Here is a 13910-nt window from a genome sequence, read left to right on the forward strand (position 1 = left end):
TTTCTTAACCCAATCCTCACGACACACCAGGTCTGTTTAGCTTTTGTTCCAACCCTACTCTTGAACCCCAACCATAAGGTGGAGTTGACCGGCCTCATGACCGCTTCCAGAGTAGGTTTGAGAGACATCGCTCTAAAGTGAGACAAAACCAAGGAAATGTACTTCAACCTTTAATAGGAAAAAAAAAAAAAAAAAAAGTATGTACATGGAAGAGACCGGGAACACAGACACTCTTACATCATCACCATACCAACAACATTTGCCTAATTTCATACGTGACGAATAACAGTGTTACTAAACCAAAACACTCCCTTCTTTCCATCATCCCTCAGCCGTCCAGAGAGAGAGCGCTGGAGATTTTTAAGACAGGCGCGAAAGTCTGAAAGTTTTTGTTTTTTTTGTTTGTTTTTTTAGATAGAGAGATACCGATGGATAAGGCCTTGAATTAACTCGAGCCACTAAAAAAAGTTCAATATTTCAAAATATTTCAGTTTTGAAAACATTGGCAACTTTTTACAATAGTATCGTTATTTTAGACACCAATGAAGCCTCGGTTTTATCAAATTTGTCTTTCAAGAAAATTTTATCCTAATTTTCTTTTGATGAATAGTCACTGAATTTGTTAATGTCAGTGACCAACTTCAGTGCAGATACTTGCTTGTCAATCTTCAATTCTGTAAACAATTCCAATTTTATGACAATGGATGAAGATCATCTAGACACAAATATACATTTTAAAATGTCGAAAAAGCGCACCAGGAAGGACAATCATCATTCATTATTTATCCTGATGATTCCCTTGTGTTTGTCGTGCGTTTAACAAAATCTATGATTTTTTTTTCTAGCATTTCATTATGTAATTGATGTTTTTGCTGTCAACAAATTGTATAAAAAAAAAAAAGGTAAGTGTAAATAAATGTTCTATGCTAAGTACTGTGTCCTCTGCAATAACAAAACAGACCATGTTCAAGAGGCACAACAGCTGAAAAACATCCAGGTAAAACCGTTCAAGCGTAAAACAGATATATACTGTATAACGCAATATAAATAAAGGCTTATGTCCAGACTGTTTCGGGCTCTCCCTTTAAAACGCTGGCGCTTACAGTTTTCCATGTGTGTTATAGAGGAAGTGCCAGTCCATGTCGAAGTCTGGTAGCCTTTAGTTTTTCCACTTTGATCTTGGTTCTAAGAAGTTCCTCCTCCAGTTCCTGCTTCCTCTTCAGACCCTCCCTTTTCTCCTCCAGGTAGATTCCAACTTTCCTGTGGTTGGCCAGAACCAGCTCATGCTCCTCCTGGGCGAAGTGAAGGGGGCGGAACTTGTCCTGCTCGTGGTGCGGGTACATGTGGTTGGGGTACAGGTCGTGCCTTAAAGGCAGCGGCGAGGTAGAGAGAGGGATGTTGACGGAGGAGGTGGCGGGGGACAAGGAAGCGTCGTAATCCTGAACGCTGTCAAGATCCTGCTCCCCGTGGTGCTCCTGCCCCCCGTCTTCTCCGATGTGGGTGGAGAGGTTGGGGAGGTCGGGCGGCGGTTTTACATCCTCCTCCGGGATCAGCTGGACCACTTCGTGAGAAACGGCGGGGACCGCTGCCGGGTACTCGTGCAGTCCAGGCAGAGAGGAGCTGCTCCCAGGATGTTCGACAGGAGAGTTGTGCTTGATGTATATTAACCTACAGACAGAGAGGGGTTATGATTTATGTCCCAAACTGAACCACCAATATGAATTTCAGCATTGCCACTTATTATACAGTTGGCAATTTTGCAGCATGGAAAATGGATGACTTATTAGTAGAGTAGCAATCCTTTTTTGGTTGAAAGCTATGGCATGAATAGGTTGAACATGAAAATAAGTCATTAGACTAAAATGTCGTTTTTCAATAAACAAAATAAATAGTGACAGCACCATATTGTTAAAGCATAATAATGTCTAGGAATAATGTGTGATGAATCTAGCAGCCCCTTCCTTACATTTATTATTTATATGAAATTCTGTGATGTATGTGTGTGTGTGTGTGTGTGTGTGTGTGTGTGTGTGTGTGTGTGTGTGTGTGTGTGTGTGTGTGTGTGTGTGTGTGTGCCTACCTGCGCAGTGCTTGGTCTTTATCGTGAATAGGCACGTGGTGAAACAGGTGGGGTATCATCTCCATCACTCTCCTGGTTGGCTCAGAGATGCTTCCTCTGTACTCGGGCTGGGCATGTCTCCTCTGCATCACTTCCTGCTTGGCTGACTCCTTCAGTCTCTTGTAGAGGGTCCTGAGGCCCTGCGCGGTGCGCGGGGGCCTGTCCCCTCCGAGGGCATTGTACTGCTCGGCAACAGTGTCCCAGCACTTGTTCTTGTCCACGATGACGGCGTGCTTGTTGGTGTGCTCCTCCAGGATGCGGACGTGAGGACGAACCAGCTTCAACAGGTCAAGCTTCTCAGAGAGGGTGAAGTTGGAGGAGCGAGCCTTACCCACCATACTAGACAGAAACACAGAGCTTGATGCCATCTCAGAGCACTGCGGAGCGGCGCGCACGAAAAAAGGGCCTTTAGCCGGCACGTCTCAGTCCCCCTCGCTCCTGCGCTCCTCACAGATGGCCTCTAACTGTCCTTGTCTTTGTCCACGGTGAGAAAGCTGATACAGGTTTAACTCTGAAAAAAACTCCCATTTCCGTTCTCTTCCTCTTTTCTGAATCAAAATCAATCCATGTCTAACATGCATGGGCACATATATGCTCTCCAGGTCTTCTCTCGGCTGTGTTGCAGCACAAAAACAGACTGTGCACACAATAAGAATCAGGCTTAACTAGGCCAGCCTCGCTTAGGCCCCCGCCTACTGCGGAGGGCTTTGGATGAATTCCTCCCAGCTTAGGCTGACGTAGCTAAGCCGCTTAAACCCAGCCCGACCTACTTACAGCTCGGTCTCTCTAAACCCCAAACCAAGCATAGCGCACAAACACCACCGCACCACAGTTTCTAAATATCAACACCGCAGACAGAGGGGGGGGTTCTCTGCGCTGGTATGGACACGGATACATATTTGAAACACAGTATTACAGATTTCAACGGGTGAAAATCCTATTTTATGATAATGCAGAGAGGCGGGCTGAGAGCAGCGCTGGTTTAACTAACCGGGGGGAGGGGATCTATTCCGCGCTGCGCGCTACGCCTCGCTTTAGAAACGAGATGTATTTAAAAAAAAAAAGAAGAAGAAAAAAAAAAAAAAAAAAAGACGTGCAACGGAGATGTGATAGAAAGGCACTAGTTGCTCCGGGTGAATGAGGGGAGCGAAACAAGGCGCGTTTGCTCGCTGATCCTGAGCACGGTCCTAATCTGCGGCTGCACTTCCACAACTCTGCATAAAGCCGGACCTGCTGCCACTCCCCGCGCCTGCTTCCTAAAGCCCGTGCGTGCGGTCACCCGCAAAAACCCACCGAGGCGCGACGTGGAGCGGGGCGAAGGACAAAGGCGCTCCCGCTGCAATTAAGCGATTTTTGATGTTCTAATGGATTTTTTTTCTTTTTTTTCCCCAGGTGAAATTGCAAAGACTTGTGCAGACCCTTTTAACGCCCACCACCGTAATTTACATTGCCAGCGTAAATGCAACGCGACAGGAACGGTCAGCAGACGACAGAGGAAGCCACATGGGTACTATTATCAGTTTAGTAAAAATAAGTTTTAACTATAAAACCTAAAAATCGAATGAGGACGTCGTTGTAAAACATTTCCAAATAACATTGTTCAATGTGTTCATATTTTGCGTATCGCAAATCTCCAAAACTGGTGTTGTACCTCGGGACTGTAAACAAATTAGACGTCCAGCGGTGTTGCCCACTTTATGCGAGGTGTTTGGATTATGTAAATCCAGACCAAATTCTGCGAAAACCAGGAATTTGAAACTCGGATCTCATGGAAACGGGTGCTGGACATACATTTGCAATAGATTTATTTTTCATATGTGTTCAAACATTTGTTAATATTAACTGTTTCCCATACAGTAAGTCCTGAATTTGTATAGGAGTTTTGGTCATTATAAGGATCGTTTTAACAACTGATTATCCAGCAAGGGATTTGGTCAAACAGAAAAATTAGTTTCATCTGTGTCTCATAACAGATAAGTGGCTTTTCTTTACCCTGTAATGAGGTCCTCCCATCTGTCTTGAAATTGTGAAGCTCTTGGGGCCCACCTCTAGACTGCTTTGACTATGGGGCATGATGGCAGCTGTTATACCAAGCTCTATTGTTACTATAATGAGTGTTTGGTAGGCCTCAGAGCTACAGTATATACAAGCATGCACATAAAAAAACTAAAGCTACTGCAATAACATATGCCTATAAATTATTTTTAACTTAAAACTCAGCCTCAACACTACTTGTTTCTGCCAAGTGAAAATGAGGAAAAGGCATTTTGTGTCTGCACACATGAGAGAGAGAGCAAGACAGGGAGAGAGAGAGAGAGAGACAGAGACAGACAGACAGAGACAGACTCAAGGATCATTGCAGAGAATTAACCGAGTGTAGATTACTTTGCAGGCCAGGTCAAAACTCATGAGGGTCTAACTTTGGCCTCAAAGCCCTGAGTTTAGAAGACTGTAAACAATGCAACATAATGTCTTGGAACATGTTGTGTTTTTTTTTTTTTACATTTTTCAGTGGAATCAGTGTGGCATTTCTCCGCAAAAAACGACAGTTCCAACTTGTACTTATTAAAAAGGCCAATGAAAATGTAATATATTGATATTTTTTTAACTGCTAATACCAGGCATCTGTACATTTATATCCCAGTAGCAGTACCATATCATGCAAGGTTGCAACAAGCACAAACACACAAATGAGAGTTTGATGCAATTTATCGTTGTGGTTACTAAAGGCATCTACCCAATCTTAAAAAGTTTAGAATGCAAAACCTAGGCCTACACAAAGATTTTTATAGTATAAATAAACCAAACCAAAACAAAAATCAAGAGATTGCATATCTTGTGCTGCAGCAATAACAAAGCCAAAGTGCCACATAGCATTTATAGTAATGCCACTAAACTGTACCATGTAAATTCAAATCATATTTTGTGAGCAGTTTAGAGTCACACAGTTTAGAGGGGCAGACAGATCCACAGTTTTACCTGATCAACCACCACATAGCACCACATACAACGGGCAACTTTCTATATTGTGAAGACAACTTTCCCTTGAACAACTGAGGATGCACGTTACAGCTATGGGAAAAAAAACACGTGGAGGGTGTCATCATGATAAAAAAAAAAAAAAGTATGTTTTCAGAATTTGGAAATTGTCCAACATGGTAGAAGAAACAATAAAACAACTTCCCTTGAAGAAGATTTGTTTAGTCTTTAATTACATATTAATGTAATTAGCTGAATATGTAAAACCTATTCCACCCATGGCCTTTGCATTAACAGCATTTTAATGCACAATAGCTTTTGCCTCCTAAAAGGCGCTCTAAAAACTGCGACTTTCCCGCAATACTCCTTTCTGTGTTTTCCCACCATCTGCCAGCACATCTGAAATGGCAACATCAAGGACCACGTCTGCACATATGCTCTGGAAGGTATTGTGAATTACCCCCCCCAAAAAACAATAATTGTCACATACAATCGCTTCATGTCTCACATTCTGATTCAATCTCTAGCACAACGTTGTTTTTCTTTTAACATGATAGACTGAACACAAGTCATTTTGTGTTCAGACTCTTTTTATATTGTTTTTTTTTTTAAACCTTTGCCTTACCTGCTGGTGCGCTGTCCTCCGTGTTGTCCCCTGTCACAGCATAAAGAGGTTTCATGTCTTTTTGGTTCTCTTTCGATTCTGCTGCGCTCAGGACCCGGGCCAGAGCCCTTGACATGCTTGCTGCAGCAGCTTCACCTGTCCTGGGCTGGGGGTTTTCTGCTGGCACCGCGGCATCACCCCCTGTTTTGGCACAAGTAGGGGCCGAGAGATTTCTCTGAACCTGAAAAGGAGTTTGAGAAAAGGTTTACAAATATAAATTTTGACAACTAACTGGAAGAAAATCAGAAACAATATCAGTGACCGAGGGAAGACTGTAGGGACTTGCCTTGTTCAGTATGTTGCCTAAACTGGATGTAGGGGCCGGGGTCTCAGCATTGACCTGCACACAGGCAGCTGCTTCGGACAGAAACCCCCCAGGAGGCAGAAAGCGGGCCTTTTTTGCAGCGTTCCCCAAGAGCCGGCTGGGAGCTCCAGAGCGACGCATTCTTATACGTAGGGCTATAAAAGTCATGAAATTTTGGTTGACGATGAATTGTTAATAATAAAATACAAATAATTGCGATGAACAACTTTATAGCCTTGGGGCGGTTTCACAGACACAGATTAGGCCTAATTTTATACTAAATCACACTTTTAATCTGGACTAACTGAAATGGCCTCTCAGTCATGGTTTAAAATAGCCTCCAACTTGTCCTTGTCTTGGTTTAAAGAAAATCTTATTTCCAGAAGGAAATTTGGGGCTAATCTACATCTAAGTGAAGCCCTAAATTAAACCTGGCCAGAGGCAGGTTTATCTTTAGATGAATGGATGTGGGCCTCCAGGTTGACCTTGAAAATAGAGAAAATGGATTATCTGGACTAAGACCGGCACCAAGGCCAGACAGAAGGGTGGATATAGGGGTTATAAGGGGGCAGTGGCGCAGGAGGTAGAGCCGTCTAGCAATCGGAAGATTGCTGGTTTGATCCCCGGCTCCTCCAAGTAGCGTGCTGATGTGTCCTTGAGCAAGATGCTTAAACCGTTATTGCTCACCGGGCGCCACTATACAGCAGCCCACTGCTCCTAGATATGTCAGCTACTAGGATGGTAAAATGCAAAGAAATGCATTCCGTTGCCTCAGTACTTGTGCTCTGCGCAATGACAATTAGTTGAATCTAATCTAATCTAGTCTATAGGGAATGTCAAGTTTGACAGTTGCTATGGACTCCGGTCACGAATTTTGGAGGATCACTTCCATTCAATGGCATAGAGAAATAGCTAAAATATACAAAATGTACAAAACTGGAGAAAGGGAGGGACAAGGTTTCACACAAGAGGGTTGCAAGATTTACCAAGGCAGTTTTTCACCTAACAAGACTTCCAAGGCATCTTTTAACTCACAAATGCCGATCAACATTCACGGTCAACGCAAGTGATCTTCTAAATAGAATGGCTTGCTCCATCAACGTGAGGTGAGCTTCACATTCCCAGGAGGACAGGTGCAACCCTGACAGCAGCTGACTAGTCCTTAATTACCTTAGTCGAGGACTTGGTCATCTTAAACTAACATCTCAGAAAGGCGTTTTTAAATTCCGCACCAATTTAGGCAGGATTATCTTAGTCTTGATTTAAATTAAACCATGTCCCTTTAACCTCAATACAATAGGTGTCTACCCATTGCATAATCGTAGTTTATTAGTATTGAACTATGGAACAAAAACAACCAGGTAGTCAAGTCTTATCTGTTTATTGTGACATTTCTAACGATTGTAATGACCTCGACCGGGCGGTGGTGTAATAATGGTGACAGCTCCACCTGCACAGTTATGATGGCGCGGATGATCATCACAAACCCCGTCCCGTAAACAATGTACGACACCACAAGAGCACGAAGTGGTCCGCGATTATGAGAGCGGCGAAGCTGGACGACGAACGACACACCGGTTGCTGTTGGGGTCGCTCGGGGCGGCACTGGAAGCTCCGCAGGCTAACGCAATGGCAAACACAAACATGACAACGTCGCATCACAAGAGAGCCGACGCGGGTTTCCAAGGCGGAGTGATGCGAGGGCGCGGAGGCGGCGTGCGAACGCGTCGTACCTACCCCAAAACACACACACACACACACACACGCGTTACACGGACACAACGGGGATTGCAGGACGACAAATGGCACAAAGTTGAGCGACAACGTTGTGGACTTCCATTCATCCCTTACTCACTTCCTGCCTCCGCGTTCCGATTCTCCCGCGTGCACAGTGTCTCGGGCACGCTATTGGTCGGATTCTGTAGTGGGCGGAGTCGGCGAGAGGATCGGCGCACGCGCTCCCGCTACGTCGGGTTTGACCTTTAACCTTTACACACACACACACACACACACACACTCAATGTGCATGACGTACATTTTTCGCTTTGTTGCGCTGATTCATTTTTATGCGCATGTGCCGTCCTATGCATATATCTATTCATATTCGATGCCTACACGTACGTGATAAATAAGCATCCTCGAAGCTTGAACGTTCACATCGTCACCGCTTGTATTCATCCACCTAATCGGCCCTGCGCAGCCTTTGGGGTTTGTCGGGCGACCGAAGCGTCTTCAGTCAGCGCCCTCAAATCCGCATTCTTGGAGCGTTTCAGGCTGGAGCCGCCGTCGCCGGGCGCGGGGCTCCGCTGACGGCCTCCCAGATGAGGTCAGCCGAGGCCCGCACCAGGGCTGGACTGGAGCCTGGTTCATTATCGGTTTCATTGGTTTTGGGGTTAAGGCAGAGGTCTCAAACCGATCTCAAATGACCTGGAGGGCGCTGGTCAGCTTGACCGCTCTTTGGGGAGGGGGGCGTTGTCGAACTTCAAGGGGAAACACGCCAGTTTTTCTGTTGTTGTTGTTTTTGTTGTTGTTGTTTTCTCCCGCACATTGGTGAATTGCCTGGTAATGCTGTTAGAAATATCTATTTAATTCTGTTTTATATATATCTTTTAAAACATTACGTACATTTGGGTGGATTCATTATTTGGGAGCCAGATTTATCAATATATTATCACTTTTTTTTGTATTTTTAGAGCTTATTGTGCGTAATCACCGGGTGTCATGACATTTCACTGCGTATATGTATGGCCGCATGTATATGTATGTGACAAATAACCTCTTGAATCTTGAATCGTGAATCATGTAGCGGGCCACATCAAATTGTCTCGCAGGCCGGATGTGGCCTCCCGGGCCTGTAGTTTGATGCCCTAGGGTTGAAGCATCAGGCGTGTACAGTTGAGGTACTGTGACAACTGACAAACCTTGTGCTTGCATGCATTTTAGTCTGTTTGAATGAAGGGTAGAGCCAGAGAGAGAGAGAGAGAGAGAGAGAGAGAGAGAGAGAGAGAGAGAGAGAGAGAGAGAGAGAGAGAGAGAGAGAGAGAGAGAGAGAGAGAGAGAGAGAGAGAGAGAGAGAGAGAGAGAGAGAGAGAGAGAGAGAGAGAGAGAGAGGTTGCATGACTCTTCTGCTCTTTGATTTCTGTGTTCTTGAGGGAGTCAGGTCCTGTGATCTGATGTTGTCGTGGATTGTGTAATCCAATCAGGGAGGAGAGGAGCGTAATCCATGTTAATCCAACATCCAGAGAGAAAGCTGGGGGAGAGCGAGATTGAGGACCTGAAAGGGACGACTGGGAGACGGCAAAAACATCGAGAGAGGACCGGTCTGACGGTGGATGGGACAGCCACGGCTCCCATCTCCTGGTCGGCGCTTCGTTGTGGTTTTATGGGCATGAAAGTGAGTACCAGGTTTGGCTTTGCATTTCAACATTATTATATATATTTTGTGTCCTTTTATGGGCATGCAATCGGCATGCAATTGTGTGTGTGTGTGTATGTGTGTGTGTGTGTGTGTGTGTGTGTGTGTGTGTGTGTGTGTGTGTGTGTGTGTGTGTGTGTGTGCGTGCTGGCGTGTGCATGCGTGTATGTGCATGTGTGCATTTGAGACTGTGTGTTCCTACGCGCAACTCCGTCTCCGTCTTTTCTGCTCCCGCCTGACAGCTGTCCAGCCATGTTTTGAATTCTTGTTGTCACGGGAACCGGTCCACAGAGACCCCCGGCGAGGGGAGGGGAGGGGAGGGGCGGGGAGGGGGGACACACCGGGGAACGAGACCCTCACCTGGATGAAGCAACAGAGAAGAGGAGTGAATGAATGAATGAATGAAATGAATGGAGAAAGGAATTGGAATAACACGGGAACACGAGGCAAAGATAAACGGAAGGGGAGGAAGTCGGACTTGGATGAGGCAGAGGATAAACCAGGTAGGAACGTCATTCCTGAGGTGCTGATTGTCAGGGAGGGAGGGAGAAAGTGAATGATGTTACATGGGTTGGCTCGTGGATAGTGTGGGCTAAAAATAAGTAGGGATGGACCAATACCACTCATTCAATACGACGCCGATTTAGAGTCCTTCCAAGTATGACTCCCATCCAGTACTTTTACTGTCAACTTAGGTTGTTGGTTTTGGCCATTAGAACATAATGATCGATTGTTTCTTTTCACCATTAGAGACATCTAACATGTGCCTTATGGGATTTTGGATATTCTCTGACACAAATTCCCCTAGTCTTGTACTCGTTCTTCTCCCTATCTGTACTCGGACACCCTAGCGTCACAGTATCCGTACTCGGACACCTACCTACCCATCTAAGGTTGCTTTCTTACTGCTGTCATGTACCTCATTGTGTGTGTATGCGTGTGTGTGTCTGTGTGGTCATAGGATGGGCTATGATCTGGAGAGGTTCGTGGGCTACGTGAACGAGGGCCTGCTGTGCTGCGTGTGTCGGGACGTGCTGGAGCGCCCCCTCCAGGCGCCCTGCGAGCACGCCTACTGCAGCGCCTGCATCAGCGGCTGGCTGCTCCACCACAGCTCCTGTCCCGAGGACAGGCTGCCGCTGGACGTGGCCAGCCTCAAACCACTCTACAGGTCCCTCCCCCATTCGGATCTTTTTACATACTATACCTGTGTGTGTGCGGGGGTTGGTGTTGTTTCTTTACCTCCAGGGTTGTCCCATCCTGTCTTCCTCCTTTATCTTCCTTTGTGGCCCCTCGGAAGGCTTTCTTCCATTTTTTGTATATGGTAGTTTTCCCATGCCTGGGTGGAGGTTAGGACAAGGGGGCGTCTTTGATTTCGATAGGAAATGTGAAACCCTGTGAGACTGCACCATGATTAGGGCTATGTAAATACAGTTAACTCTCTCCTCCTATTTCTAGACACGTGCGTGTTTTGTTTTTTTTCTCCGTTTGTTTGTCAAATTCTAGGTACATGCGTAATGACCTGGGCCATCTGCAGATCCGTTGTGTGAACGCCGGCCAGGGTTGTGAGGCGGTCTGCTGCCTCGAGAACCTTCACACCCATGAGGACGAGTGCCAGTTTTCCTTCACGCCCTGCCCCAACACAGGTATGGCAGATTCCACTCAACCCAGCAGTAACTCATCTGTATAACTTGGTGTTTGGCGTACTAAGCCTCCATGCGTATGGCGGGGTAATGTGATACCTGTGTGTACACCTATGTGTATGTGGGCGGAGACGAGTGGCTCCTTTGTTGCCGTGGCAACAATGCACAGACTCGCCCGGGGAGGTTCGCCAGGAGGGAACGCTCCCAAACAATCATGACACACTTGTTGAGCGGTAATTACTGCCTGTGCCTGCGCGTGTTCACTGTGCGTGTGTGACACTGTCATTGTCAGGTGGAGATTACATCTGTTACCGTTGTGGTATGTATAGTGTTAAGAGTGAGAGCATGGGCGTGATGCTGCTGCAGTGTTGAGAGTATTACTGACAAACGATAGGGAATGCGGAGCTTTGTCGATATGGTATGGTCAATATTCTTGCCTCACAGCATGAAGGTCCTAGGATCGATTCCCACCTGGGGCGCTGTTGGCACCGTGCTCCGGCGGATTATCTCCCAAAAAGGAGCCTTTCTGTTTGGAGTTTGCATGTTCTCCCCGTGCTCACATGGGGTTTCCTCCACCTAACGTCAGTAAGGACCCCCACCAAAAACATGCACATATCACCATCGTCCGACCAGCGATGGACACTGATCCTGGCTGGCCCCCCCGGAGGAAGGACAAGCCAGGATGGGTGAAATGCAGAGGCCACATTTCACCGGCCACCACCCAAAAAAGCATGTGCATGTGCATGTACATGTGCGTGTGTGTGTGTATATATATGCATGTGTTGTGCTGTGGTGTGCCGTGTGACCAATAAAGATTATTCTTCTCTGGTACAGTGTGACAGGTGCTGTGATGTGTGTCTTCGTTGTGTTTTCATACCTGTGTCGATTTTGCCTTGAGCAGATTGACAATCAACATTTCCCCTCACAGAATATCAGTATCTATATGGAACTAAGATGAATTTGGATTCGCATTAATGGGATTCGAAGACTTCCAAAAGTTTTGTTTTTTTTATCTATTCTTTGTGTGCGTGTGTGTGTTGTGTGTGTGTGTGTGTGTGTGTGTGGGTGTTGCATCGGTGGTGTGAGCCGACACAGCGTGTACTTTATGTGTTTCTCTCAGGTTGTCCAGTGCAGGTGGAGCGCCGCGGTCTGGAGGCCCATCTGTCCGACTGCATGTTCCGCAGCAGGGAGTGCCCCAACGGCTGCGGCCACACCCTTCTCTCCTCCGACCAGCCGCAACACAACTGCGTGGCGGAGCTACGCACTGAAGTGGAGATGCTCAGGTATGTGAATACTGCTGCTGCTACTATTACCAGGGTTGCACTGTGTACAGAAGACTCAATGATGTTTTTTTTACGTAAATAAGATGGGTCGTTCTTTGGATCTCTAAATGTATTCTGTAGGGTGGAAATGCTGTGCAAAGTGGAGGAGGTGAGGCGGGAGATGGAGTCTCGCTTGGACTCCCAGAGGAGACACATGGTGCAGAAAGAGTCTCAGCTAAAGAGTGAGGTGGAGGACCTCAAGGTGATTACGTTACTTCTCGGCTGTTTACCTCAAAAAAAAAAAGGTGCAGGACCTAAAAGCGCATGACTGTTGTTCCATCAATCCGTGCGCCCTTTTCCACGCAGGGCCAGTTGTCCAGGGTGATGTGCGATGTGCGCGCCCTGTTGGGGGCAGAGCGTCTCAGGAGACAAGAGCTGGCGGAGGCAGAGCTGGAGAAGAGGGAGCTTCTGGAGCTCCTCAGAGGCCTGCAGCCGACCAGGAGTCGTCTCCCCGTCGAGCCGCCGACCCCGAGCCAGCGCCAGGAGGACCGCCCGCTGAACTGGTGGGAACTCCACAGGGAAGATTCGGTGAGGCACCAGCTGCTGGAAGTGTCCCCACAAGCTCCGAATCAGCTGCCGCCTTTAGTAACATCCGTGGCGACGCCGCCGTCCCCGCAGATGGGAGAGGGGCAACGCAAGGCCGGCGCCCGTAGCCTGACCCTCGACTGCATCAAGAAGAAGAGTCGGGAAGTGACGGTCATCTGAGTGGATTCATGACTGTGGATTCATGTACAGACTCATATTTTTTTTTGCCATTACGCAATTAAACACAAAAAGGACAATGTTACAATCTGTTCTGTCTTCATAAGGTTTTTCTGATTTGATTGGGTCATCTGTGAGGGAAATGTGATGTGTATGGTATTGAGATACTGAATTAGTAGTGTTTATGAGAACTTCTTGGTTAGACCTGCTATCCTTTGGATAAGAAATAGTTTCCAGGTTGTGTGTGTGTGTGCTAGTACATATTTTTTCCAATTGAGTCCCATTACTGTTCCAGCATTTTGTATGAATCCATTCATCCATTTATTTACCAATTAAAACACCAGAGCCCAAATGTTGTATTCTCTCATATCAGCTGTATTTATGGACCCAATGAGTCCCACGAGGTAGCTGCTTGTATCATCCTAGATCCTGCACCATATTTAATATATTTTTCCAAATGTTTGTGTTGGATACAAGCAGTTTCCAAATTGCAGCCATACCATAATTCCCAGCTCTCTGATGCTCATGTCCCAGAGGTGCTGTTTAAATGCTGAGGTAGTTTTGGAAACAGTAGTTTTGTGGCATTTAGCCACTATTCTGCTACTGTAAGTGTATATCACTGTTGATGAGCTTGACCGCTGAGAAAATGCATTGTAGTGCATAATGTATTTAGTGCATTGTAATCTTTATATTAACAGAAATATGATAAGATAGTTTCATTTATTTTTTTATTTGACATTAAGTGTCAATGTCTTTGTTAATCTC

At 46.2% G+C, this 13910-nt stretch overlaps 2 protein-coding genes across 2 annotated transcripts; one reads left to right on the plus strand and one right to left on the minus strand.

Annotated features, from left to right (window-relative positions):
* Positions 1-1118: 1118 nt before the first annotated feature.
* On the minus strand, positions 1119-2487 carry LOC307233781 (fibrinogen silencer-binding protein-like; the record flags this gene model as incomplete). Its single annotated transcript, XM_080005201.1, has 2 exons — positions 1119-1668; positions 2081-2487. 2 exons carry the CDS (start codon positions 2485-2487, stop codon positions 1119-1121), a joined length of 957 nt encoding a protein of 318 aa, XP_079861327.1.
* Positions 2488-10443: 7956 nt separating this feature from the next.
* rnf41l (ring finger protein 41, like) lies at positions 10444-13148 on the plus strand (the record flags this gene model as incomplete). Its single annotated transcript, XM_080005637.1, has 5 exons — positions 10444-10649; positions 10985-11124; positions 12242-12404; positions 12525-12645; positions 12750-13148. 5 exons carry the CDS (start codon positions 10444-10446, stop codon positions 13146-13148), a joined length of 1029 nt encoding a protein of 342 aa, XP_079861763.1.
* Positions 13149-13910: the final 762 nt, after the last annotated feature.

Source organism: Zeus faber (genome assembly GCF_960531495.2).
Source record: "Zeus faber genome assembly, chromosome: 8".
NCBI lineage: Eukaryota > Metazoa > Chordata > Actinopteri > Zeiformes > Zeidae > Zeus > Zeus faber.